Source organism: Metopolophium dirhodum, chromosome 6 (assembly GCF_019925205.1).
Source record: "Metopolophium dirhodum isolate CAU chromosome 6, ASM1992520v1, whole genome shotgun sequence".
Classification (NCBI taxonomy): Eukaryota; Metazoa; Arthropoda; class Insecta; order Hemiptera; family Aphididae; genus Metopolophium; species Metopolophium dirhodum.
The window spans coordinates 3,748,521-3,774,946 of NC_083565.1; the positions used below are offsets into that span (position 1 = coordinate 3,748,521).

Here is a 26,426-nt window from a genome sequence, read left to right on the forward strand (position 1 = left end):
GATGTTTTTTGTTATATTTCCTGTTGAAATTAAAATCATAAGATGATTCGGGTCTCCAGTTCGAGAAAATGCCACGTATAATTGCCCATGTGAAAAGCACTCTGTACGAAGATCTACGCCAACGTACTTGAATGTTTGACCTTGTGCTTTGTTTATGGTAATCGCAAAAGAAACTTTAACCGGGAATTGAAGCCGTTTGAAAGAAAACGGCAAGTCAGAGGGAATCATGGGAATTCTTGGAATAAATGCAATTTCTCCTTTCGCTGGCCCTGTAAGAATTACGGCTTCTATAATATTATTTCGCAACGATTTTATTTGTAATCTTGTACCGTTACAAGTTACAAGTTCGGTGGTTGAAGATTACGTAATAATGTAATTGGAGCACCAATTTTTAATTTTAGTTTATGAGGAGGAAATCCCGAAGGAGAAAGAGAATTGAGAAATTCTTGTGGATAATGAATAGCATCATCTGTTGATGTAACTGTATCAATAGATAGATATTCACGTGAGTGTCCATCGAATTTTAGAAGGATGATATCATTAATTTCTTCTGCTGTTACATTTCTTGGAGAGATAATAGCTCTTTCACATAACCACTGATAAGATTTATTGGACAGATTAAAAATGTCAGGATAAACTGTAGAAATCAACTCTTCCACGTTATTGACCACCCGTCCAATCGTGTGATTGACAGAAATGTAACCATTTTCATTTTCTAAAGTTCCATTTCCAATTTTCAACAACTGTGCTGGAAAAATATCGTCCCCTCCGCATAAATAAACTCTCATGTTTGTTCGCAAATAAAGTTTTTCAACATAGTTCCATATAGGGGAAGATTTTAAGCAAGCATTAACGACATCAGCTCGAGTACCTTTAGGGATTACTGGTAAGGTTTGACGGAAATCACCAGCGAAAACAAATGTTATGCCACCCATAAACTTATTATTACACCTAAGATCTTTTAATGTTCGATCAATTGCTTCGATATGTGATCTGTGACTCATTGTACACTCATCCCACACAACGAATGAGGTTTCTTGAAGAATTTTTCCAAGAGGGCCATTTTTACGAATCGGACAAACGTATTCTGTATCAAATAATACATTTAACGGTAACTTGAAAGTCGAGTGAGCAGTTCTGCCGCCACTAAGGAGAGTTGCTGCTATACCAGATGAAGCTACTGCTAATGCAACTTTACCTGAGGATCTAATTTGAGCCAACAACAAATTAATTAGGAATGTTTTTCCTGAACCACCCGGAGCATCTAAAAAAAAAACTCTTCCTTGATGATTCATTACGCTTTCTGTAATAACATTAAAAGCATATTTTTGATCATTTACTAATTTTGGTAAATTGATTTCTACAAATTCTTGTAATCGGTTATTATTGTAAGAACGCAAAATTGAGAATTCAAAAGGATCAGATGCATTTTCATTTCGAACAGGTGAGTTCATTCCAAATTCAGTTAAATATTTTTCAGACAGACAAACAACTTTATCTTCTATTTCAATCAAACCTCTATTAAATATTTCATCAGAAAAAGTAAATTGCAAGTCATTTAATCGAGTGCGCTCTGTATGAAGAATATCTTCACAAAAATCATTTCTGAACTGTTCCCACAAAGATTGAGGTTCAGACGGTTGGCAGAAAACTATGATTATTGCGAATAATTCTCTTCATTTTGAATGACTTTCTGAAAGAGTTGCCTCCGCTAGAGTATTTTTCCATTGCTCGTCATTTTCTAAAAGCCCAAGAGCAAAACAGGTAGCTTTAAAAGTCGCGTGAATGACTCCATCAAAGGCCTTCAAGGTTTCAAATGAAGTAGGACCTTGTACATAATTTAGTAACAATCTTAAATGGTAGCACTCACTTTGATTTGGGTGAATCGTGTAAATTCTACCAATGGCAGTGTCCATTTTTATTCCTGGCCAACCTGGAACATCTTTTCCCCGTCTCCTCTTTAACCAGCCTCTGCTATTATCCCAGGTGTAATAAGAAGGAACTTCATGATAGAACAGTGTTTTCGCAAAATCATCATGTGAACACAGTTCAAAAAATGCAGTTAGTGTCGTTTTTCTTGGATTTTCAATAACTTGATGAAGATTATTAGCATTAAAGAAAACACGCTGTCCATTTTCTAGATGAACAGCCAAGTGCTAAACTGTCGGATCTCTATCATGGATATCAAAATTAAAAATTCTCCAAAACGCTTCAGAAGTACATATGTATCGACCATTCAAATAATTTGTAATCTCATCGTTTTCACGATTAACAGAAAAAGTAGCTCTATCTGATCCTTTATTAATATATTTACATATGTATTTTATCGCTTTAACCGAATGACAGTAATCTACGTTAATATGCGCATTAAAGCACCTAGATAGCACTGGACAATACGGTACAACCCAACGGTTGTCAACCACGATTTCTGTTTGACCACGAACTTTTAATATTGCAGTATAACCTCCATCATCTGGTGATCTCCGTCGGTAAGTCGGATAACCATCATCTCCAGTTTGAGTATCCTTGACCAATTTGTGAGGGTGTTTCTTACTACATTTTCCATTATTCATACATGGCGATCTAATATTTAACTCGCCGCATGGGCCATGAATCATATTCTTGCATACTATTTCATAAAGTATAGGATCTCTGTCTTTGTTTGGTATCTCGGCAGAAATAATTTTATCAATTTCATCTGGCTGAATTTTCGTTTGTAACCACAAAAGAATGTGGCAGTGTGGCAAACCTCGTTTTTGCCATTCAACACTGTAAACATAACAATTTACATCTCCGAAAATATATTTATTTTTTAATACATGCATAAACTTTTTTAGTTTGAGATGAAAAACTCTAGAGATTATATCGTGTCTATCAAACGACTTTTGGTCTTGAAATAATTCATTTTTTATTTCCGGCCATTCCGGGTTGCATGTAAAAGTAATAAATAAATCTGGACGGCCAAATTTACGAACATAAGTCATGGCATCCTGATTTTTTTCATGCATGTAACGTGGGGAGCCAGTAAAAGAGGAGGGAAGAATTACTTGTTGCCCCACGTTATTAGCATTAATATTTGCATCATTGTTAACAGCATCTCAGAGGTGAACATAATCATCCGCACGTAGTTGTTTTTGATGGTTACGAATAAAGTGTAGTCTTTCAGAAATCATTTTTGCCATCATATCTACGGCGAATTGGCTGAATAATGTTTTGTAATAATGTAGATGATTTAGACTTGTTTCTCTAACCATAAACCTATAAGAATAAAATTGCATGCAGGATACAGTTTTGGTTCGATTTTGGTTATTTTCCTGTAATATATTAATGTGATAACCGTGTTCGCCTCTAGTATACATCAATGGATATTGCAGTGCATCATAAGATCTATTCAATTCGGAAACTCGACTCAAGTGTCCACTCCGACCATGCAGAACTATATCTCTGTGACCTTTATCTTCATTAACTAATAATACAGCTACTTCATCGATGGTAGGTGCATTATATTGACCTCTGTGTTCATCTTGAGGAACTCTGTCAGCATGAATTATTGACTTAAAGTTTTGCAACTCATCAAACGACCTCGACTCCAGATTAGATCTAAAGATCTGTATGAGGTGATTATTTTCACGCAAAACTGTTTGCAATGATTCAATGAGACATCTTTTTAAATTTGGAATCATATTTGTTCGAATATATATTTGATCCGACTCTGACATAAAATATATTTGTAAAAATTTAGCATTATTTCCAATTTCGGGTAATAAACTACCTATTAAATGATGCACTTGACCCTGAATTTTAAAAGAGGGCATGAAGTTCACTTATTTCGTTTGCTCCAAACGATGTCATTTGAAACAGAGTGTTATACCGTCTAGAATTATTAAAGAAATGATTTGATAGAGGGCGAGAATTATCAATTAAACTTTTAATTAGGTCTGGAAGATCCTCAAATTGGTGTAAAACAACTTTACCGTCAGCGCAGCAAAGTCCATGGGTTTCATCAATCCATTTTTTTGCATGGCACTTAGGACATAATATAGTCTTTCGTCCAATTTGAAGCGCTTTAATATTTAAATAATCAATCTCGGATAGAACTTACAGAAAATTATTTGAGAAGTATCACGTACCAAGAGCGTCTTTCTGGATTGGCTTTATAAGAAGAGTCTGCAAACATTTGAATTATGAAAAATAGAAATATTAAGCTCGCAAGTTAATTTTTATATATATATTATGTCAAGATAAATGTGACGAATTTCGGTTACTGAGTTACTCTGATAAGGCAAAATATAAATATATATTATAATATATTCATAATATATAATATTTATACTAAAAGCGCAGCACCACTGTCAGCAATTAATGTACTTATTTGGCATAGGATTATGGGCTGGTCTATAACAGTAAAAAAGGTCTGTGACCTAACAATGAAATATTATGTATTCCTTTTTTTTTTTTTTTTTTGGGTTAAGGCTTCGACTACTTAGGTCATTAGCCTGTGGTACTGTAGGGGGGTACTGTAGATTTGTTTACTCGTGATTTGTTTTTGGCAGAATTTTTAATTTGGGCACATGTAGGTATCTGCCGTGCTCGGGTGGGGGATGGCGGCACTTGTTCTCCGGACACCGTGACTTGCCCGAAGAAAAATGCCGCCCACGACCAAGGTATCGAACTCGGGTCAGCTGCGTCGCAGCCGACGCCTTAATCCGCTCGGCCACTCCGTCCCCCGATATTTCGTTTTATTTTGTTGAAGTACCTACCTATTAATTAAAAACTATTTTAAACACGACGTATTTACTTATTATTTTTGTCTTTTAGTTTATCTAATTTTGTATGGTTAAAATATGTTTCCTTTATACCCAAATAATTATTAAGAACAAATAATGTAGAACTCGATTTTATTTTAACAACAAATACTTTTATTAATACAGTGTTGACTTTATAGATGGGTAACAATAAATTATAAATTATATAAGGAAAATATTATCAAGGTATAAGCAATGTATTAACTGTACATTCAGAATTACATGCAATTAGGTGAATAATTATAATATTGCAATGATAGATGATAGATGTAACATGTAAGATGTATGATGTAGGTTGATTCATCAATACGATGCTGGGTGGACTTGAGGACTTCTCATGTTCAGCGACCGGTGTCGACCCGTTTTGTGGCGTAGCGGAAACTTCTTACAGCTGACTGTTCGACAAGGACACTGAAATATTATTTGAAAATATTATTTCTATTTAATCGTAATATTATATTATAATAAATATTAAGTACCTATATTATTAGTTTCTAATAATTGGGATGTCATTTTTGTACATATTCACCCGGACAAAATTATGGTGGCCAGCGCTATGCCACGATTTATGACGTACCAATCCGACGAAATTGTTGGAGACTTTTTTAAACTAGCAAATCAGATAAACGGTGACGTGATCGTTACTTCGCCGTCATGGAGTGGACGACCAGAATACACAAAAATGTAGGTCATCGGGCCAGGGCCGTAGCTAAGAATTTTCTATGGGGAGGGTTCAGTTCCATAGATAGAAATTTTATAGAGGATATTAGTATAGGAAATTACATTGAGTAAAACATCAAAATAGTGAGAATAAAACATTATATTTTCATTATAACACTATATCAATTTTTCTCGGCTTCTTTGCCATTTCGTTTAATATTTCATCTGGCGTGATAACAACATTCCTGTAATAACTTAGAAGCACTAAACCATTGAGACGATCCTGTTTGGCAAACAATTCAATAAAATGAAATCAAAATAATCAGGTTAATTAGAATTTATTGTTTATACATAATACATACCTCTTTCATACTGTTTCTGAGGTAGGTTTTTATTCTTTTTAAGCCAGAAAAAGACCTTTCTGGTGTTGAAGTAGAAACAGGTAGACAGCACAAAATTTTTAATAACATAAATATATTAGGGAATATGATTGGGTCACAACACCTGATGGCATCCAATGCATTAGAAGGTAGCATTTCATTTCTATTTGTTACTAGCCCTTTAAGTTTTTGTTTCCAAATTTGAAGCTCACAGTTAGCTGTGACAGTATCGACTTAAGTCAATAATAAGTCAAAGTTTGGTTTCTGTAATCATCTTGCTTTAACATTAATTTGTAATATTTTGTAGTTTTGATTAGATATGATTTACTGGTTCTAAACGATAATGTGATATAAGATAAATGTGTACGTTACTGATAAAATGTATAAAGCTGTGCGGGTATTGAACGGTATAGTTTTGGGAAAACTTTACAGAATTGACGTGTAAAAAGTGTGTGGTTTTGAACGACGACCTTTTTTTAAAAGGGTGCGGTTATGTATATCAGTTTTATTCTAACCTTATTTTGTAACTATAAGTAACGCTTTTATGATACGAAATTAGTTCGACACGAGCAGATATATGATCATTCCATAACACCATTATTAAGATGACAATATTATTCTTATATCATTCCATAAGAACACTGTATCATGTCGTCTAGGCATACATGAATCATCATTTCTGGAGCGTGGCTTTCAAATTTTCGAAACTGCGTTGGGATACTGCGTCCATATTGTATTGTTTGAAACGTCTTACCAGACGCATATGATTATAGTATAGGGACATCATATATTTTATTCATTTTACATTAAGGGATACATAACAATATTGAAGATTTGGCTACAGAATAATTAATAAGTGGAATGTGGATACAAGAACATATGTCTAACAATTTACAATAATATATTTTATACATTATACATTTTAATATTGTATGAATTAACGAGTGGATATAAACACATAATATGACAATGATTTACAATGATCTACAATGATTTACAATGATTTACAATGATATACAATGATTTACAATGATTTACAATAATTTACAATTAATATATAGGTAGTTATAGAACATGAAAAATAATATGATATTCATGGATATCTGATGATCAGGACTCGTTTAATACTTTACTTGCGGCTTGTTCTGTGTCGGTCTGAATGTGGCCGGACGACAGATTGGCTGCTGCTGACAAGTGGAAACGTCTCAAAATGCACGTTCGGCCGACGGTTGTTCGCGTTCGCACATCAGACGCCGCAACAAAACATGCGGCAGACAAACCACTTTGTCCGGCGCCAGAGCGTGTGGCGACGTCCTTCGGCTTCCGGCGCTGTCACCGCCCGCCGCGTTCTGTTGGCGCTGCAGACGTCGTCGGCTGTCCCCGTTTCCGGTTCAGACGGCAACGCAACGTTATTCGCAGAACACCACCGCCTCCTCACCGGGTCACCGTCGCGTCCGGCCAGGAGTAGGTAGTCTGCTGGCCGCCGCAAGCCTTCTGGCGTTGACGACGGCGTCTGCAGTACCGCGGACGGATCGACGACGACCGTATCCGCTGTCAGCACTAGCGGCCGGTTGAACGCCGCATCTATAATCGATATGGCGGACCGGAAGGCCGGGCCCGCATAATTCGGCAGCTGGATCTGTCGGTAAACCGGTTCCGGCTTGCTGAACAGATCCAATCCCAATATTTCGGCGTCCGACCTGTAGCGCCGTTGCGTCAGCCGATCCGCCCCGGCCGCGATGACCCCTGCGTCCTGGACGTTATTCCACGGCGGCAGTGCCGATACATCGGGCGCGGGGTCGTGTGTGCAGCTTGGCTGCTGTGTACCGGTGACGTTCCGGTCCACGTCCCATCCTCGCGGAAAATTGAACTTAGCGGCCCGCAGTTCCGCAAATACTCTGTTCATTTGTTCGGTCTCCGCGGAGAGTGACTTGTTTTCATTCGCCTGCTTCATAGTACCAACGACACGATTACAATAGAATTACAATAATCAATACGACACTATAACGTTGTCAAATCAACGACGGCAGTTTTATGAATGGCTGATTATCAATAATTACAAATTGTGTATTTTAATCAAATCTAAAGCAACGGGATTACTGTTGATTTATAATAGGCCAGTATAAATATTACTCAGTATAAATATGCACTCGTTTCAAATATAAAAAAAAATATTTTTAAATAATGTGCAAATAATTGAATACCAGCTATTAAATGGTTTTAACTTGTTAACTAAAAGGCTGAAGCGAATTATCTCAGGACTTGATGATACCCACAGAAATATGTATAATATCTAACATTATAGATTATAATATGGAGGATTGTTGGGTTCAACGAGGCATACATGGGTTACCTACATAGGCCTTTTATAATACCTATTAGTGGACGGTTATCTATCTATCTTATTATATATAATTATCTAAGATATATAGTGGACTGTAAACGACCCGCAGCAAACGAATTGCGTACCAAGATCCCTTTTTCATACGAATTGCGTCCCGATATAATATTTAACAACTATACTAATTGCGTCCGATGTATAAACTGTTGAATGGAAGAGATTCACAAAGTAATCCAAACAATGTTAAGTTGAATTAATAAAAAAGATTTTTAATACAGTGAACAACAAACATATAACAATACAATAATTTGTGAGTGATAAATAAACTATAATTTAATATTTCAACAAATACATTATTTTCCTTCTCATTTAATACTGCAGACTTAGGACAGTCAATAGCAACATTAAATATTATATTGCTAGAGGTAGGTTAAAAATATTGTTTTTTTTATCATTTCGTAATTATGTACATCAAAAATATTGTTTTCATCGTTAAATATAAAAATAAAAGAATTAAAAATAGCAAAAAATATAAGTTATAATATACAATTATTTATAGCTCGGTAAAAATTTGAACGATACAGTTTTTACCAGGATCGAAACCGTTTCAAATTTGAACGGTTACGGTTTTGGTTTTTGAGAACGGTTTTCTACAATTTATGGTTTTGGTTTAGATTCTAAGATCGGTTTTTCAAACTTTTTGGTTTTGGTTTCGGTTTCAAAAAAGGTTTTTTAAATTTATCGGTATCGCAAGAACGGTTTTTGGAACGGTTTTTGAAAATTTATTTTTCCTTTACCTAATAATATAAAATATTTTTTCTATCTTTTTAATAATAAGGTCTGAGCGGCTCCTATAAGGCTATAAAGCCCTAAAATATGTCCGATTTGTATAATTATTGTAGGTACATACAATATAGCAGAACTAATTTCGTGTTGTTAACTTTAATATGTTATATACCTACTTTTGCATGCAACATATGGTTGAGATCATTATTCGATTATATTAATATTTGATTTTAATTTACATTAACATCACACTATATTACAGTGTATCTATTATATAATCTCTTGTTATGTGATTAATGCTTATGAATTATGATATTTTGTGCACAATTGACAACGAGACGAGAAAGACATTGAGAAAATCAAAGGTATATTCTGATTTCAGATGATTGGTATGCAATTAGTATAATCGTATCGAAAACCCGGGACGCAATTAGTATGTCACAAATCGCAATTTTTATATCGGGGACGCAATTCGTATGCAGCTAAACGACATGGTCGGCGGGGGTCGGGGGACGGCCACCGAAAGGTTCATAGACAATCCCGAATTAAGACATTCTGAGGCCCTGTACGAAAAAAAATAATAATAATGTATATTATATTATTTAAAATTAGGAACCTGTTATAATTAAATATATATATATAGGTATTAGGTACATAGCAATAAATAATGATTGATGTATCACTTTATTTATAAATTATAATTTACAAGCTTTTTCCTCGCTAAATAATCATCGATTTTTTTTAGGTGATTTATGCAGCGTTATAGCCTATAATGAAAAAAGTAGTGGACAAATCTGAGGCCCCTAAATAAATACTTATAGTTACAAATCTCGAAAGACTATAACTATAAGACGATGTCAGCGCAATTTGTATTTTCTATCGCACGCGCAATATAGATAAAACGCATACAACTCACAAAAAAAGAACTTTTGATTTGACAAAACTTATTCGATAAATCGGTAACTCCTATTGAAGTACTTAATTTTATGAAAAAAAGCAATGGAGCTTTTCCAAACTCAGTCGTGGCTCTTAGAATATTGTTAGCTATTCTAATATAACTTCAGCTAGCGCAGAACGCAGATACTCAAAGTTAGAACTTATAGAAAATTATTTGAGAAGTATCACGTACCAAGAGCGTCTTTCTGGATTGGCTTTATAAGAAGAGTCTGCAAACATTTGAATTATGAAAAATAGAAATATTAAGCTCGCAAGTTAATTTTTATATATATATTATGTCAAGATAAATGTGACGAATTTCGGTTACTGAGTTACTCTGATAAGGCAAAATATAAATATATATTATAATATATTCATAATATATAATATTTATACTAAAAGCGCAGCACCACTGTCAGCAATTAATGTACTTATTTGGCATAGGATTATGGGCTGGTCTATAACAGTAAAAAAGGTCTGTGACCTAACAATGAAATATTATGTATTCCTTTTTTTTTTTTTTTTTGGGTTAAGGCTTCGACTACTTAGGTCATTAGCCTGTGGTACTGTAGGGGGGTACTGTAGATTTGTTTACTCGTGATTTGTTTTTGGCAGAATTTTTAATTTGGGCACATGTAGGTATCTGCCGTGCTCGGGTGGGGGATGGCGGCACTTGTTCTCCGGACACCGTGACTTGCCCGAAGAAAAATGCCGCCCACGACCAAGGTATCGAACTCGGGTCAGCTGCGTCGCAGCCGACGCCTTAATCCGCTCGGCCACTCCGTCCCCCGATATTTCGTTTTATTTTGTTGAAGTACCTACCTATTAATTAAAAACTATTTTAAACACGACGTATTTACTTATTATTTTTGTCTTTTAGTTTATCTAATTTTGTATGGTTAAAATATGTTTCCTTTATACCCAAATAATTATTAAGAACAAATAATGTAGAACTCGATTTTATTTTAACAACAAATACTTTTATTAATACAGTGTTGACTTTATAGATGGGTAACAATAAATTATAAATTATATAAGGAAAATATTATCAAGGTATAAGCAATGTATTAACTGTACATTCAGAATTACATGCAATTAGGTGAATAATTATAATATTGCAATGATAGATGATAGATGTAACATGTAAGATGTATGATGTAGGTTGATTCATCAATACGATGCTGGGTGGACTTGAGGACTTCTCATGTTCAGCGACCGGTGTCGACCCGTTTTGTGGCGTAGCGGAAACTTCTTACAGCTGACTGTTCGACAAGGACACTGAAATATTATTTGAAAATATTATTTCTATTTAATCGTAATATTATATTATAATAAATATTAAGTACCTATATTATTAGTTTCTAATAATTGGGATGTCATTTTTGTACATATTCACCCGGACAAAATTATGGTGGCCAGCGCTATGCCACGATTTATGACGTACCAATCCGACGAAATTGTTGGAGACTTTTTTAAACTAGCAAATCAGATAAACGGTGACGTGATCGTTACTTCGCCGTCATGGAGTGGACGACCAGAATACACAAAAATGTAGGTCATCGGGCCAGGGCCGTAGCTAAGAATTTTCTATGGGGAGGGTTCAGTTCCATAGATAGAAATTTTATAGAGGATATTAGTATAGGAAATTACATTGAGTAAAACATCAAAATAGTGAGAATAAAACATTATATTTTCATTATAACACTATATCAATTTTTCTCGGCTTCTTTGCCATTTCGTTTAATATTTCATCTGGCGTGATAACAACATTCCTGTAATAACTTAGAAGCACTAAACCATTGAGACGATCCTGTTTGGCAAACAATTCAATAAAATGAAATCAAAATAATCAGGTTAATTAGAATTTATTGTTTATACATAATACATACCTCTTTCATACTGTTTCTGAGGTAGGTTTTTATTCTTTTTAAGCCAGAAAAAGACCTTTCTGGTGTTGAAGTAGAAACAGGTAGACAGCACAAAATTTTTAATAACATAAATATATTAGGGAATATGATTGGGTCACAACACCTGATGGCATCCAATGCATTAGAAGGTAGCATTTCATTTCTATTTGTTACTAGCCCTTTAAGTTTTTGTTTCCAAATTTGAAGCTCACAGTTAGCTGTGACAGTATCGACTTAAGTCAATAATAAGTCAAAGTTTGGTTTCTGTAATCATCTTGCTTTAACATTAATTTGTAATATTTTGTAGTTTTGATTAGATATGATTTACTGGTTCTAAACGATAATGTGATATAAGATAAATGTGTACGTTACTGATAAAATGTATAAAGCTGTGCGGGTATTGAACGGTATAGTTTTGGGAAAACTTTACAGAATTGACGTGTAAAAAGTGTGTGGTTTTGAACGACGACCTTTTTTTAAAAGGGTGCGGTTATGTATATCAGTTTTATTCTAACCTTATTTTGTAACTATAAGTAACGCTTTTATGATACGAAATTAGTTCGACACGAGCAGATATATGATCATTCCATAACACCATTATTAAGATGACAATATTATTCTTATATCATTCCATAAGAACACTGTATCATGTCGTCTAGGCATACATGAATCATCATTTCTGGAGCGTGGCTTTCAAATTTTCGAAACTGCGTTGGGATACTGCGTCCATATTGTATTGTTTGAAACGTCTTACCAGACGCATATGATTATAGTATAGGGACATCATATATTTTATTCATTTTACATTAAGGGATACATAACAATATTGAAGATTTGGCTACAGAATAATTAATAAGTGGAATGTGGATACAAGAACATATGTCTAACAATTTACAATAATATATTTTATACATTATACATTTTAATATTGTATGAATTAACGAGTGGATATAAACACATAATATGACAATGATTTACAATGATCTACAATGATTTACAATGATTTACAATGATATACAATGATTTACAATGATTTACAATAATTTACAATTAATATATAGGTAGTTATAGAACATGAAAAATAATATGATATTCATGGATATCTGATGATCAGGACTCGTTTAATACTTTACTTGCGGCTTGTTCTGTGTCGGTCTGAATGTGGCCGGACGACAGATTGGCTGCTGCTGACAAGTGGAAACGTCTCAAAATGCACGTTCGGCCGACGGTTGTTCGCGTTCGCACATCAGACGCCGCAACAAAACATGCGGCAGACAAACCACTTTGTCCGGCGCCAGAGCGTGTGGCGACGTCCTTCGGCTTCCGGCGCTGTCACCGCCCGCCGCGTTCTGTTGGCGCTGCAGACGTCGTCGGCTGTCCCCGTTTCCGGTTCAGACGGCAACGCAACGTTATTCGCAGAACACCACCGCCTCCTCACCGGGTCACCGTCGCGTCCGGCCAGGAGTAGGTAGTCTGCTGGCCGCCGCAAGCCTTCTGGCGTTGACGACGGCGTCTGCAGTACCGCGGACGGATCGACGACGACCGTATCCGCTGTCAGCACTAGCGGCCGGTTGAACGCCGCATCTATAATCGATATGGCGGACCGGAAGGCCGGGCCCGCATAATTCGGCAGCTGGATCTGTCGGTAAACCGGTTCCGGCTTGCTGAACAGATCCAATCCCAATATTTCGGCGTCCGACCTGTAGCGCCGTTGCGTCAGCCGATCCGCCCCGGCCGCGATGACCCCTGCGTCCTGGACGTTATTCCACGGCGGCAGTGCCGATACATCTGGCGCGGGGTCGTGTGTGCAGCTTGGCTGCAGTGTACCGGTGACGTTCCGGTCCACGTCCCATCCTCGCGGAAAATTGAACTTAGCGGCCCGCAGTTCCGCAAATACTCTGTTCATTTGTTCGGTCTCCGCGGAGAGTGACTTGTTTTCATTCGCCTGCTTCATAGTACCAACGACACGATTACAATAGAATTACAATAATCAATACGACACTATAACGTTGTCAAATCAACGACGGCAGTTTTATGAATGGCTGATTATCAAAAATTACAAATTGTGTATTTTAATCAAATCTAAAGCAACGGGATTACTGTTGATTTATAATAGGCCAGTATAAATATTACTCAGTATAAATATGCACTCGTTTCAAATATAAAAAAAAATATTTTTAAATAATGTGCAAATAATTGAATACCAGCTATTAAATGGTTTTAACTTGTGAACTAAAAGGCTGAAGCGAATTATCTCAGGACTTGATGATACCCACAGAAATATGTATAATATTTAACATTATAGATTAATATGGAGGATTGTTGGGTTCAACGAGGCATACATGGGCCACCTACATAGGCCTTTTATAATACGTATTAGTGGACGGTTTGCTATGTCGGGTTCTTCGCATTGTCCGGTAGCGCAACTGTGGTGTCTACGACGTGGATCGGACCTCCGGCGGCAAACCTCAGCGGCGTCTGTTCTTCAGGTCGGCTGGAGGGTCCGATAAACTCCACATTTAATAAGTAAATAGGTTTATTCGGGCGTCGTTCATAACTGCACATTTTGCACCGTTTGTGTGCGGTATACCTACATTTTATCTATTGTTAAAAATTAACATTTGGATGAACCGCACACAGTTGATTGACAGTTAAGAATTAAACATTTATTGATGTTAAACGCGCTGCGCTATAACAAATTTTTTTTTTACGTTTTTTAACAAATAAATTGAAAATATGCCTCGGTCTGTAGTAAAACCACCTTGAGCAGGCCTCGGAATTAATCAAAGTTGTTAAAAAGCACATAATGTGCTAGCGTTGCCCAAATGGCGTAGCGAGCATCTTTCAAACCCTAAGCAAATTATTTATAAAATGACCCACCCACTTGGTCACCTCCCTCCCGCAACTATATATAATTTTCTGTATGATAATTTTGAATTTTTGCTCTAGGAAGTCGTCAATAATTAACTATGAATAATTCTATAATAATTAATTATACATAAAATAGTAATAATTTAATTAAAAAGTGGGCAAGTGGATGTCGCTCCGTTGTACAGTAGGTGGGCAAATGATGATAATAATAAATAAATGAATTTTGAGTTTGCAATTATGATTTTTTTGGTGTCGCAAAAAAGTTAAATTTTAAATTTTAGGGTCATGCTTATAAAAGGTTAGGAACTGCTGCTTTATGGCTTTATGTTAGAAACAATACGTATGAGAGCTGCTGGCTTTCCTTCTAGGTAAAATATATAATTCAAATACTTTTTCTTATTTAATTCATTTTTAAGTAATAAATATTTTAGATGGACCTATGTAGATTTCTTCTTAAGATATCGCATATTATTGAAATCAAAGAAAATTAATAGAGATGATCCTAAATTAACTTGTAAACAAATTGTTGAAGAACACATAAAAGTATATCTGTATATTTATTTGAAATTTCTTCAAACTGTATAATAAACTAAACATTTTACAGACTGAAGACAACTATAAGTATGGTAATACAAAAATATTCTTCAGAGCTGGTCAAGTTGCATATTTAGAAAGAAAACGGGCTGATAGACGTAAATATTGCTGCATACATATTCAAAAAACTTGGCGAAAATACATATGCCAAAAAAAAATACTTACATATTCGAAACAGTGCATTATTAATTCAGCGATATGGAAGAGGTTGCCTAGATAGACGGTAATATAGCTTATTTGGATTATTTTGTTATAATTATTAATTTTTAATTTCATTGTACAGGTTAGTAACACATTTACGGAGAATCAAACCTGCTACTAAAATTCAGAAGGTTGTACGAATGAGGTTATGTCGAGAAAAGTATTAACAGTTACAAGCAGCAATACTTGGTTACAGCGCCGGTAGGGAAGAAATTATTTACCGGGGGCTGTCCGCCTAGACCGGCCCAAATCACTGATTCAAAATTTCTTCGAGCCGGCCCAAATCTTTCGAATTTTTAACGGCCCACCGGGTTTTGCCTGGTAGCCCGCCGGCTTAATCTGGGCCTGCTTGGTTATTTACTTCGTCTTGCAACGGTATTATCGTGGCTACAAAGCTAGAAAATTCACTTTAGAATTAAGGCGAAACAATGCTGTAAGTAGTTATTTTAGGATTGTTGTACTATACAATGTATTAATAATTACAATACATACTTTCAAAATATTGGACTAAAGGCTCTGTGCGTATTCAATCAATAGTATAAGGGGGGCTAATTTAAAGAAAATTGTACTTTTTTTCCAAGTGTCCTAAGACACTGCTTTCCAAGCACATAGTTACATACAATCTGCCAAGATCTTCAAATGGTTTCGAACTTGTAGATGTATTAGACATTGTTTGTGTGACATGTCGATTTTAAATTGTATTCACCTGACACGATTAGGTGATGTACAAATTTACAAGGCTGGGCAAGTTAATGTTTTTTTTTTTAATTTAGTTAAGTTAAGTTAATATGCACCAATAACAAAAAGTTAAAAGTTATAAGTTAATGTAACAATAGGTTAACTCAGTTAAGTTAAAAGTTAATACACACTTTTTGTTAACTTTTTATTAAGTTAAAAAAAATAGTAATAGTGAAATATTATAAAATTAAAAACAAAATAAATTAACATAACTTACTTCTTAAAATGAAAAATTAACTCGTTAATTTCACGTTAATTCAGAAAGAAATGTAGTAAGTTAATGAAAAGCCAAAAATAACTAATTAAGTTAAAAAGTTCAAATAAAATTAACTTTTTAACTTAACTTTAACTTTTTAACTCGTTAATGCCCAGCCTTGCAAATTTATATATATATTTTTAAATTTTTTCAATACATGTACCTATTTTATCATTGACCTTAATATTTTTATTTTAACCTGTGTCTACCTATTTAATTCATTGATATTTATATAATTAATTCCGTTCATGGAGTTGTTTAATGTTTACTAGCCGTTATATATACGTGTTCCCGTACGTTGACCTCAGCTGATTTTTATTTTCATAACTACAAATTGTTATATATTGGTTTCTTGTTTTTAATACGATATACCTATTACTTTATTAATAATGAACTGTTTCTTAAATTGTATTAATTTTTTTTTTCATTCATAATTTATCCTGATATTTTTCAATATATCACAAGTTATCTAATTCTTTTAAAAATCAGAGAAACAAAAAATGAGCTGTCCTGAAAAATAAGAGAATGGAAAAGGCCCGTTTTGAATTGTAACCCATAAATTATCATCCAATTGTATTTCATCCACTAGCACCATCATCTAAATATTCTTGGTCTTGTGCTTGATGATAAGAAGGAATACTTTTTTAAGAATAATTACTTGTTTTTTCCTCTAGTTAATCCTTTACAGTTTTTATTTTTATTTCATTATAATTGGGTATTGAATTTCTTCTAAAATCAAAAAAAAACTGTTAGTTACAAAAACTGCATAATATAGTAAAAAATAGCAGCATACCGAGGTCCTAGGTGCTTCGTTCCCAATCCTATAAACACAGATTTAAAGACTTTTCCAAAAGATGATTTACTGGATTAATTTTAGCAATTAAGCAATACGTCAAATAATCATAATATAATGTTTTCTTCGGTGTTAATGCCCATTCAGCTAACTCATAGGTATCTATTAGCCAGTTGAAAATGACCTTTATAAAAATATATCATTAAGTTATGTATTATTCTATTTAAAATCTATCAATTGCTTACAGTTGCAGGAGAATTTTTTTTTGCTTGAAAAACACCTGAGATTTTTGTTCCTCTATTCAGTTTATCCATGTTTGTTACATTTGTAGCGGTAACTGAATGATAAGAGACATCTTATAAATTAATATAAAGTATGGATATTTCATTATTTTATTTTATATTTAGTTTATAAAAATTTAACCAATGTATAAAACAAAATTGTCTAGATTCTGTTTTATTATATTTGTTCCATTAGCTTTATTAAGTGTATGACGTGTTGGTTGGCTATTATTCAACTCTCTATTAATTTATTCAACGTCGCACCTTTGGCCAGTTCAAAAATATACTAAAAAAATTTTAAGGAGAAAACTTTCAATATCAGAAATTGATTTATAATTTTTTTTACCTATAGTATTTTTCAATATATCACAAGCCTACCGAGGTCCTAGGTCAGGGGTCGGCAATTAATTTATATGGTGGGCCAGATATTTAAAAAAAAAATTTTGAGGGCCAAAAAAATCTTAAACATAATTTTATCATTAATGTATTTATTTTTGTATTAAAAACACATTTTAAGACAAAGTATTTAATATTTAATTATTTATAAAGTAATACATTATAAATAATACATTCATACTAATAATAACAAAATTGTATACTTACATAGTGGCTAATTTTATGGCAAGGGTTTTACAGTTCATGTATTTACAACACAGATAATGATAAACCGTTATTATTGTCTCAGCGCCTCATGAAATCGATTTCAATATTAGTTTAATTTTTGTTATGAAGGGTGGGGGGAGTGATGCATAGGATATATTATAGGAAAATTAAGAACATTTTTGGCAGTCCATTTTTTTCCTTCCGCGGGCCAGACATGGCCCGCGGGCCACCTATTACCGACCCCTGTCCTAGGTGCTTAGTTTCTAATCCTATAAACACAGATTTGATGACTTTTCCAAAAGATGATAGATTTACTCGATTAATTTTAGTAATCAAGCAATACGTTATATAACGTTCTTTTAGGTATCAACTTTTTGGTATTCAGCCATCTCATATTTATCGGCCAGCCAGTTTACGATGATATTCATAATAATATATCATTGAGTTATTTATTATTCTATTTAAAATCTGTCAACTGCTTACAGTTAGAGGAGAACTTTTTTTTGCTTTCATAACACGTGAGTTTTGCATTCCTCCATTTGACTTGACTCCATTCAGTTTATCCATGTACTATGATAGTGTTACGTGCTGCCCCTTCAGGGATTCACTATGTAGATGATTTGGAAATAATGGTAGCCAAATTAGATTTATAATACAATGTTTTATTAGAACAAATATAAAATGTATAGTATCGTCGTGGAATGGGGCACGGCGACGCGGAGTCACGTCGTGCCGACGGTTGGGAAAAGACGCGCGTCGTCCGACTCGCGGAACGACGGCTTCAACCGGAACGACGGCTTAACGCAGTGGCGGATTAAGTAATTTGCCGCCTACAAGCAGGGCATTTGCCGCCCTTTCATTTTATACTTAAAACAAAATACATATAGAAATACATTGTTAGTTTAATAATTCTTTATTATATTAAATTTAATACAATCGTCAAATATTATTAAAATATTATAAATATTATATAATAAATTTATTAAAATATTTTTGTTCGGCTTTTTAAGTTAGCGAATGTTTCGATTAAGTCTTGAAAATCAATTGTCGACACTAATTCAGATTCAATGCAAAGGAGAGCCAAATTATTTAATCGATTTTCGCCAATTGTAGATCTCAAATACGTTTTGGTTCTTTTGAGACACGAAAACGATCTCTCTGCTGAACAATTAGTAACCGCCATACAGGAATATATTCTCAAAGCGATGCTTACATTAAAAAATGTAAACAAACTTTGATGTTGTTGTTTTTTTTCTGTTGCATTTTGCATATAAGTTTTGAAATGTATGCATTCTTGAGTAAATGTGGTTTCGTCAATGTCCGTTTCATAAAACTGTTGGAGTTTGTTGGCTCCTTGGACAATATCATCGGTATCAATTGACTTATTGTCTATGTTGATCAAAAATTTGAATTTATCGTAAATATTTTCATACCCAGAATGTCTCATTTCCAGTTGTTTTCTGAGTTACTTCATTTGCTCTAGAACTACATTCGTCTAGTTCATATCGGCTATCGCCATAATGTATAATATGTGTATTGTGTAATCATATATATTTAATATAAACCGTTTCCGGGAAAAACATAGATTCGCTAATAATAACAATTCTAGTCACCAAAACCATTTCAGTATTTTACTGAGTTAATAACATAGTTGCTAATACTCATCTTATAAAACGTTATAATATAATTTTATAAATACATTTTTTTTGTTAAGTGCGGCAAATTTGCCGCCCTAACAAATTTGCCGCTCCAATCACCTGATTGTTTTGCCTGTAGGGTAACCCGACGCTGGCTTAACGCAAATATATGACGCGCCGTCCGTAGCTATATATATATGTGTGTGTCACAGCACGCGGCGGCGGCGTTGCGTCAAGCTCGACCGCTGGAAAAAGACAACAGACAGACGCCAGCGACGCTGCCTGCAGCAGGTACGCGACGACGAACCACCCGGCGCTGGTCGACAAGCGGTGGGGGTACACCATCTTGCGGGACGAAATATTTATATGAAATATAGTTTAAAATTAGCTGACGGACGCTGTCGAACGCTCAAAAAACCGCCGCCGCACGTACCTAAACTTTTCCTTGTATTGTATGTAACAGGTATTATACCTATTACCACTATATTATAAAATGCCGGCAGTACACATTCGCCGAGACTTCGCGAGACCAGCCGAGCGCGAGAGTGAACTAGACGCGCTCGTGTCACTTTGCCTCGCCTCGTCTCGCCTCGACGGCGCTCGGTCGGAAGGCGGTTTTTTGTGCCCGAGTCAAAGGACACGAGGCCATTCGAGTCGCGAGCACAAGAGCATCTAGTTCATACTCGTGTGTTCTCGCATATTCGTCGCTTTTATTTATTAATTATCGTTGTGCTTTTAGTCATGTGTGACTGGTCCAACGAATTTACGTTGAAGTTTTTGGAGTTATACCAAAATGAACCCGTTATATGGGACCCGATGCATTTGTGCCACAAAGACAGGAAACAAATCAACGACGCATGGGTTCGATTAAGCGGACAACTGGAATGTCCAGTAACCGAATTAAAAAAAAAAAAGACTCGCTCATGGCTACGTTTAGGGGCCATTTACGTAAAAAAAAAGCATCGATCAGATCAGGAGCCGGTGTAAATGATATTTACAAGCCAATATGGTTTGCTTACGACTATATGGAGTCTTTTCTATCATCAGTTTACGAATGCCAGTCAACTTTAAATACTCAAGATACAGTAAGTACCTACAATAGATAATTATATTTAACCCGTCGTAACGATAACGACTTTATAACGCTCTAAATAATACACAACGTACAGAAATAACATATAACCAATAACAATCTATTTTTATCATATTATATTTGACTGCCATAACTTAAATAAAAACTATTTATAAAATAAATATTACAACAATTTTTATAATTACAATAGTCAATAAGTGTATTTTAAAGTATTTTATATTACATATTATTGTAGAAGTATGCAGTAAATGCTTCTCTAATCTTTATAGCATTAGTTGTCGGTCGACGAGATATTACTTCCAAAGGTCTAATTGCGCAAGAATCCTGTATGTCTTGTCTCCATGATCCCTCTTGAATTAAAGTACCGTTATCATCATACGTATCAAATGTCCCCGGTGGAGCATACATTTGGTTGGAATTATTTTTTCTGATAAAATTGTGTAATAATATGCATGTCATAGTTAAAAGTGTTACTTTTTCTGTATTTAATGCAATTGGTTTTCTAAATATTCGAAATCTCTAAGCCAATATCCCAAACGTATTTTCAACTAACACACGTGAACTAGATAACTTTTCATTAAATAATCGTTTCTCAGATCCAAATTCATGATTTCCCGGATAAGGCTTCATTATGTGCGTACTCAACGCAAAAGCACCGTCACATAAAAAAACATAAGGCAAGGGTTCGTCTGATCCAGGCAAAGGGCATGGCGTCGGCAAATTTAAATTATTTTCCGAAATTTTCTGCCATAATACACTATTCCGTAATACACCACCATCACTAATCCTTCCTTGGCTACCGATGTCAGCGAACATAAACTGATAGTTACTGTCTACTACGGCTAAAAGGACAATACTGAAAGTTTTTTTGTAATTATAATACTCCGATCCTGTATGAGATGGGCATTGTATGACAATGTGCTTTCCATCCATTGCTCCGATGGCGTGCGGAAAGTTTTTACTGAATCCTTTTTCAACAACTAGCCATTCGTCTTGTGTAGACGGCATCTGTAAAAATAAAACGTAGAGCTTACCTACTTGATGTTATTTTTCTACAAGAAAATCTATGAATCATTTAAAAAATATAAATATAATTTTTTTTTGTTTTGTTTAGTCTTTTGTAACCGATGAACAAAACCAACGTGGGGAAATTAGCGCTGTACACGTTGAAGAAAATCAAAGTGTGGTACCTGAGAATATAACAGAGAATACAAGTACAGTAGTTCCTGAGCAACCACACATAACACCTTCACGACCAACGCCAACGATTCGACGTCGCGGTGCCCCTCCTGAGCTTCAAGAAGCAGGAAACCAAATGAAAGAAGCATTTAGCTTATTAAGAAATGTTATTACCAAAAGAAATAGTGAAAAAGAAGATGATGAATATGATCTGTTTGGTAAAATGATGGTGAAAAGAATAAGAAAACTGCCAGAACATGAAAGAGAGGAATTTATGCATGAGGTCGACGGTTTGTACTTCAACAAACTACGTAAACGTAACGCATACTCTGCTCATTCAAATACCTCATCTACTGAAATATTCAATCCACCATTTACAACATTTTCGGACTCTTCATATCAAAGCAGACCTTCATCTACTTTTTCATCATATTCTCATTCAACACATCCGACTTATTCACCAAATTTTGAAGACAACATTGTTAAAAGAGCTTTTTCAATGATTGATGAAAATAACCAGTAAGCTACTGAACAATAAAAGTTGAATATTACTTTTTGTTGAACATTTTTATACTACCTTATGAGAAAAGTTAATTTTTTTTTGTTTATTATTTATACTACCTTATGCGAAAAGTTGTTATTTTTTTTTTTTGTTTAATATTTATACTACCTTTTGAGAAAAGTTGTTAATTTTTTTCGTTTAAGATTTATGCTACTTATTTAAGAGAAAAGTTGTTAATTTTTTGATTTCAAATAAAGAAATATTTGAAGTTATAATTATTATTATAAGCAAACAATTTGTTTTTTTACCTTAACTTGATCTTTTAAAACTTCCACTAGGGCCGTACAGACTTCAGGTACAATTTTTGATATGATTTCACTCGACACTTTGAATAAAAAATGGAGACTTTTAAAACTATCGCCAGTGGCCAAATATCTTAGAGTAATTGCTAGGCGTAATTTAGCAGGTATCGCCAATCTCCAATGTGTGTCTTTTTTAGAAATAATTGGTGACACTTTACTTAATAAGTATTCAAAATCTGTATGATTAAGACGCGTTAAATTTTCGAATTCCCCAGAAGGTTCAAAATTTAATTCCAAAAACTGATTTTCAATGGTTTGTCTGCAACAAACACATTCAAAATACTTAACATAATTTTTAAAACTATAAAGTTGCTACTTAATAATAATTATTAAATAATAATTGATATGATAAATATTATTATTACCATGCGTTTGAAGTTGTCCCCTCCACACTTTCCAATTTTCTCCAAACCTACGAGAATTTTTTGAAAATAAGTTGAAAACATTTTAAAACCAGTTTTCAGAATTTGAAAACTATTATTTTTATCGTGAGAAGAGTTTTTAAGCTGGGGGGGGGGGCAAGTTCACACGCATATTATTACCTGCTACATTAATTATATTTAAATAAAAGTAGAATATACTTATTGTTAAAAAATATTTTCCGATACTTACGTTGTTCTATTTCGATGAATATTTTTCATCCACCATCTTCTTTTTTTCCAAGGCTTCTTAATTTTTTTTTTGCAAAATATGTCAACGTAATTATAATACGCAAATGCACAATACGCTGTAGCTGCAGCAACCTCAACAGCGTCCATTTTCGTTCAAAAGTAAAAACTTGAGTACTGAACACAAAAATGCGAGTCACTGTAGCCGAGCCGCCGAGGCCGAATCCCGAAGCCGAGAGGCGAGAATGTACTGCGTGCACTCGCGTTTCCTCGCCTAACCTAAATTCTTTTCGAGAGTTTCGACGAGACTGTCTCGGCGAATGTGTACTCCCGTATTAGATAAACATCATCAATAATTCTCGAAACAGTCAAAACATTGCAAGACATTTAGGAATATATTATTTTTAATAATAGCTAAAAACATTGGTATGATTTGCACAGCATTTACTGGCCGACAATTAGTGTTAATTTAGGACCATGTTTACCTATGTCCTATTTAATTTCTGTCTAGTGATTAGTGAGTGATATGGACGATTATTCTCATATTTCTACAATTTAAAAGATTCTGATTTTGTATTTTAAAATTATACTTATGTAAAGGGGATTCGATGCCGTGATTTTCTGTTTGTCTAACACACGCGCGACGTAGTAATTTAGACGTATTTAGACATAAACATTTTTGAATTGGTCGTAAAGTCTACTTGAAATTGACTTTTCCACATTTTTGATATTAATCCTCAAATTTCTTAAAATGTCATATTAAAAAAAAGTTTCTATAAATTGTCGTATTACAATTTTTGGAAAAGTTAAAACAAAAATGTTAGAAAGTCGATTTCAATTAGTCTTGACGACAAATTCAAATCTGTTTTTGGAAATCTTAGAGCTTTATTAGATCAATTAGTATGTTTGGCCAAGAACCCGTCTAAAATCCTACGTAGAGCGTGTGTTAGACAAAAACAGAAAATCGTGGTATCGAATCCTCTTAAATGAAGTGAAATTGAAAATACCTATTAAAGTGTAATATAAAACTATTTTCTATTCTTATAATCTATAAAAAACTATTTATTTATATCAGTACCTCTGGTAACTAAAATAAACTAGTCTATGTAGAAATAAAATAAGGTCAATGCTTCATTCTGGTTACCAAGGTGACATTTTTTGATTATTGCATCAATAACTACAATACTACTATAAGTTGTAGCTTGTATATATGGCGCATAAGTGTAGGTATAACTAAAACTTTGTGATTGTAAACGTTTATAGTCGATTGGTTAGTTGTACCTAAGTACTATCAATACCCATATCACATAAAAACAAATTTAAATATGGAAGAGCTAAAAGACAAAAGTTTACATTTAACCGCTGAAAAACTAGCTGAAGAACTTCAAAAAATGGATATTTATAATGAATTTTATGAAGATTTACAGGTAATATATTATAATACCTATATTATATTTATGCACCTAATTTTTAAGAATGTATGCTAAAATATTAATCACAATTTATTTATTTTGAAATGTTCATAATAAGAAAATGTCTATTTTGTAATATAATTTTGAATTGTTATGCATTTTGGTGTTATCATTTCTTATCTTGTTATAATCTTCACAAATTACAGGTGAACAGGTGGCCGCGTTCCGACGGATAAATTAATTTTACACCAGGTATTATAGCGTGTTGACGCGTTTAATAAGTACCTATCTAAAACCTAATAATTAATATAATACTATTTCAAATAAAAACCAATTAGGTATATCATTACAAAAAAGTTTATTTATACAAATCAACAAAGAAAAAAAAAATGGTAATAATTTCGACGGTAAGGTAAGCGTGCTTTTTTCAACCTTCAAGCGATCAGCTCGTCTCCGCTTTGTCCTTCATATATTATGTGCCGATTCAATTACAACAAAAAGAACGGTAACAAACAGCTGACTTGTGACGACTCCCTGCACCCCACAGACAATCCGTGGTCTTCACAAATTACAGGTGAACAGGTGGCCGCGTTCCGACAGATCGGCTGCTGCTGACAAGTGGAAACGTCTCAAAAATCACGTTCGGCCGACGGTTGTTCGCGTTCGCACATCAGACGCCGCAACAAAACATGCGGCAGACAAACCACTTTGTCCGACGCCAGAGCGTGTGGCGACGTCCTTCGGCTTCCGGCGCTGTCACCGCCCGCCGCGTTCTGTTGGCGCTGCAGACGTCGTCGGCTGTCCCCGTTTCCGGTTCAGACGGCAACGCAACGTTATTCGCAGAACACCACCGCCTCCTCACCGGGTCACCGTCGCGTCCGGCCAGGAGTAGGTAGTCTGCTGGCCGCCGCAAGCCTTCTGGCGTTGACGACGGCGTCTGCAGTACCGCGGACGGATCGACGATGACCGTATCCGCTGTCAGCACTAGCGGCCGGTTGAACGCCGCATCTATAATCGATATGGCGGACCGGAAGGCCGGGCCCGCATAATTCGGCCGCTGGATCTGTCGGTAAACCGGTACCGGCTTGCTGAACAGATCCAATCCCAATATTTCGGCGTCCGACCTGTAGCGCCGTTGCGTCGGACGATCCGCCCCGGCCACGATGACCCCTGCGTCCTGGACGTTATTCCACGGCGGCAGTGTCGATACATCTGGCGCGGGGTCGTGTGTGCAGCTTGACTGCTGTGTACCGGTGACGTTCCGGTCCACGTCCCATTCTCGCGGAAAATTGAACTTAGCGGCACGCAGTTCCGCAAAAACTCGGTTCATTTGTTCGGTCTCCATGAACCAAACATAAATAATACATTATTATAATACTGTTATGTATATGTATATACGATTAGGTATATTAAATTCATTAAGTAGGTACTATATTAACAATATAGTCTATTAATTATTTTTTTACTATGATTTTATTGAA

General features: G+C 34.8%; 4 protein-coding genes and 1 pseudogene across 4 annotated transcripts; 1 reads left to right on the forward strand and 4 right to left on the reverse strand.

Annotated features, from left to right (window-relative positions):
- Positions 1-338: 338 nt before the first annotated feature.
- Positions 339-2,984, reverse strand: LOC132946643 (uncharacterized). The gene is made up of 4 exons (XM_061016688.1): positions 2,884-2,984; positions 2,222-2,769; positions 1,871-2,092; positions 339-1,651 (listed from the first exon to the last, which is right to left on the reverse strand). The coding sequence occupies exons 1-4, from the start codon at positions 2,982-2,984 to the stop codon at positions 339-341; spliced, it is 2,184 nt and encodes a 727-aa protein (XP_060872671.1).
- Positions 2,985-3,098: 114 nt separating this feature from the next.
- LOC132946644 (uncharacterized) lies at positions 3,099-3,683 on the reverse strand. The gene has a single exon (XM_061016689.1). It carries the CDS (start codon positions 3,681-3,683, stop codon positions 3,099-3,101), a length of 585 nt encoding a protein of 194 aa, XP_060872672.1.
- Positions 3,684-5,634: 1,951 nt separating this feature from the next.
- On the reverse strand, positions 5,635-6,025 carry LOC132946261 (52 kDa repressor of the inhibitor of the protein kinase-like). Its single transcript, XM_061016163.1, has 2 exons — positions 5,828-6,025; positions 5,635-5,748 (listed from the first exon to the last, which is right to left on the reverse strand). The coding sequence occupies exons 1-2, from the start codon at positions 5,999-6,001 to the stop codon at positions 5,635-5,637; spliced, it is 288 nt and encodes a 95-aa protein (XP_060872146.1). The 5' UTR covers positions 6,002-6,025.
- A 5,579-nt stretch (positions 6,026-11,604) lies between these two features.
- Positions 11,605-11,995, reverse strand: LOC132946260 (52 kDa repressor of the inhibitor of the protein kinase-like). Its single transcript, XM_061016162.1, has 2 exons — positions 11,798-11,995; positions 11,605-11,718 (listed from the first exon to the last, which is right to left on the reverse strand). Exons 1-2 carry the CDS (start codon positions 11,969-11,971, stop codon positions 11,605-11,607), a joined length of 288 nt encoding a protein of 95 aa, XP_060872145.1. The 5' UTR covers positions 11,972-11,995.
- A 3,015-nt stretch (positions 11,996-15,010) lies between these two features.
- LOC132946646 (unconventional myosin-Va-like) lies at positions 15,011-15,648 on the forward strand (annotated as a pseudogene).
- Positions 15,649-26,426: the final 10,778 nt, after the last annotated feature.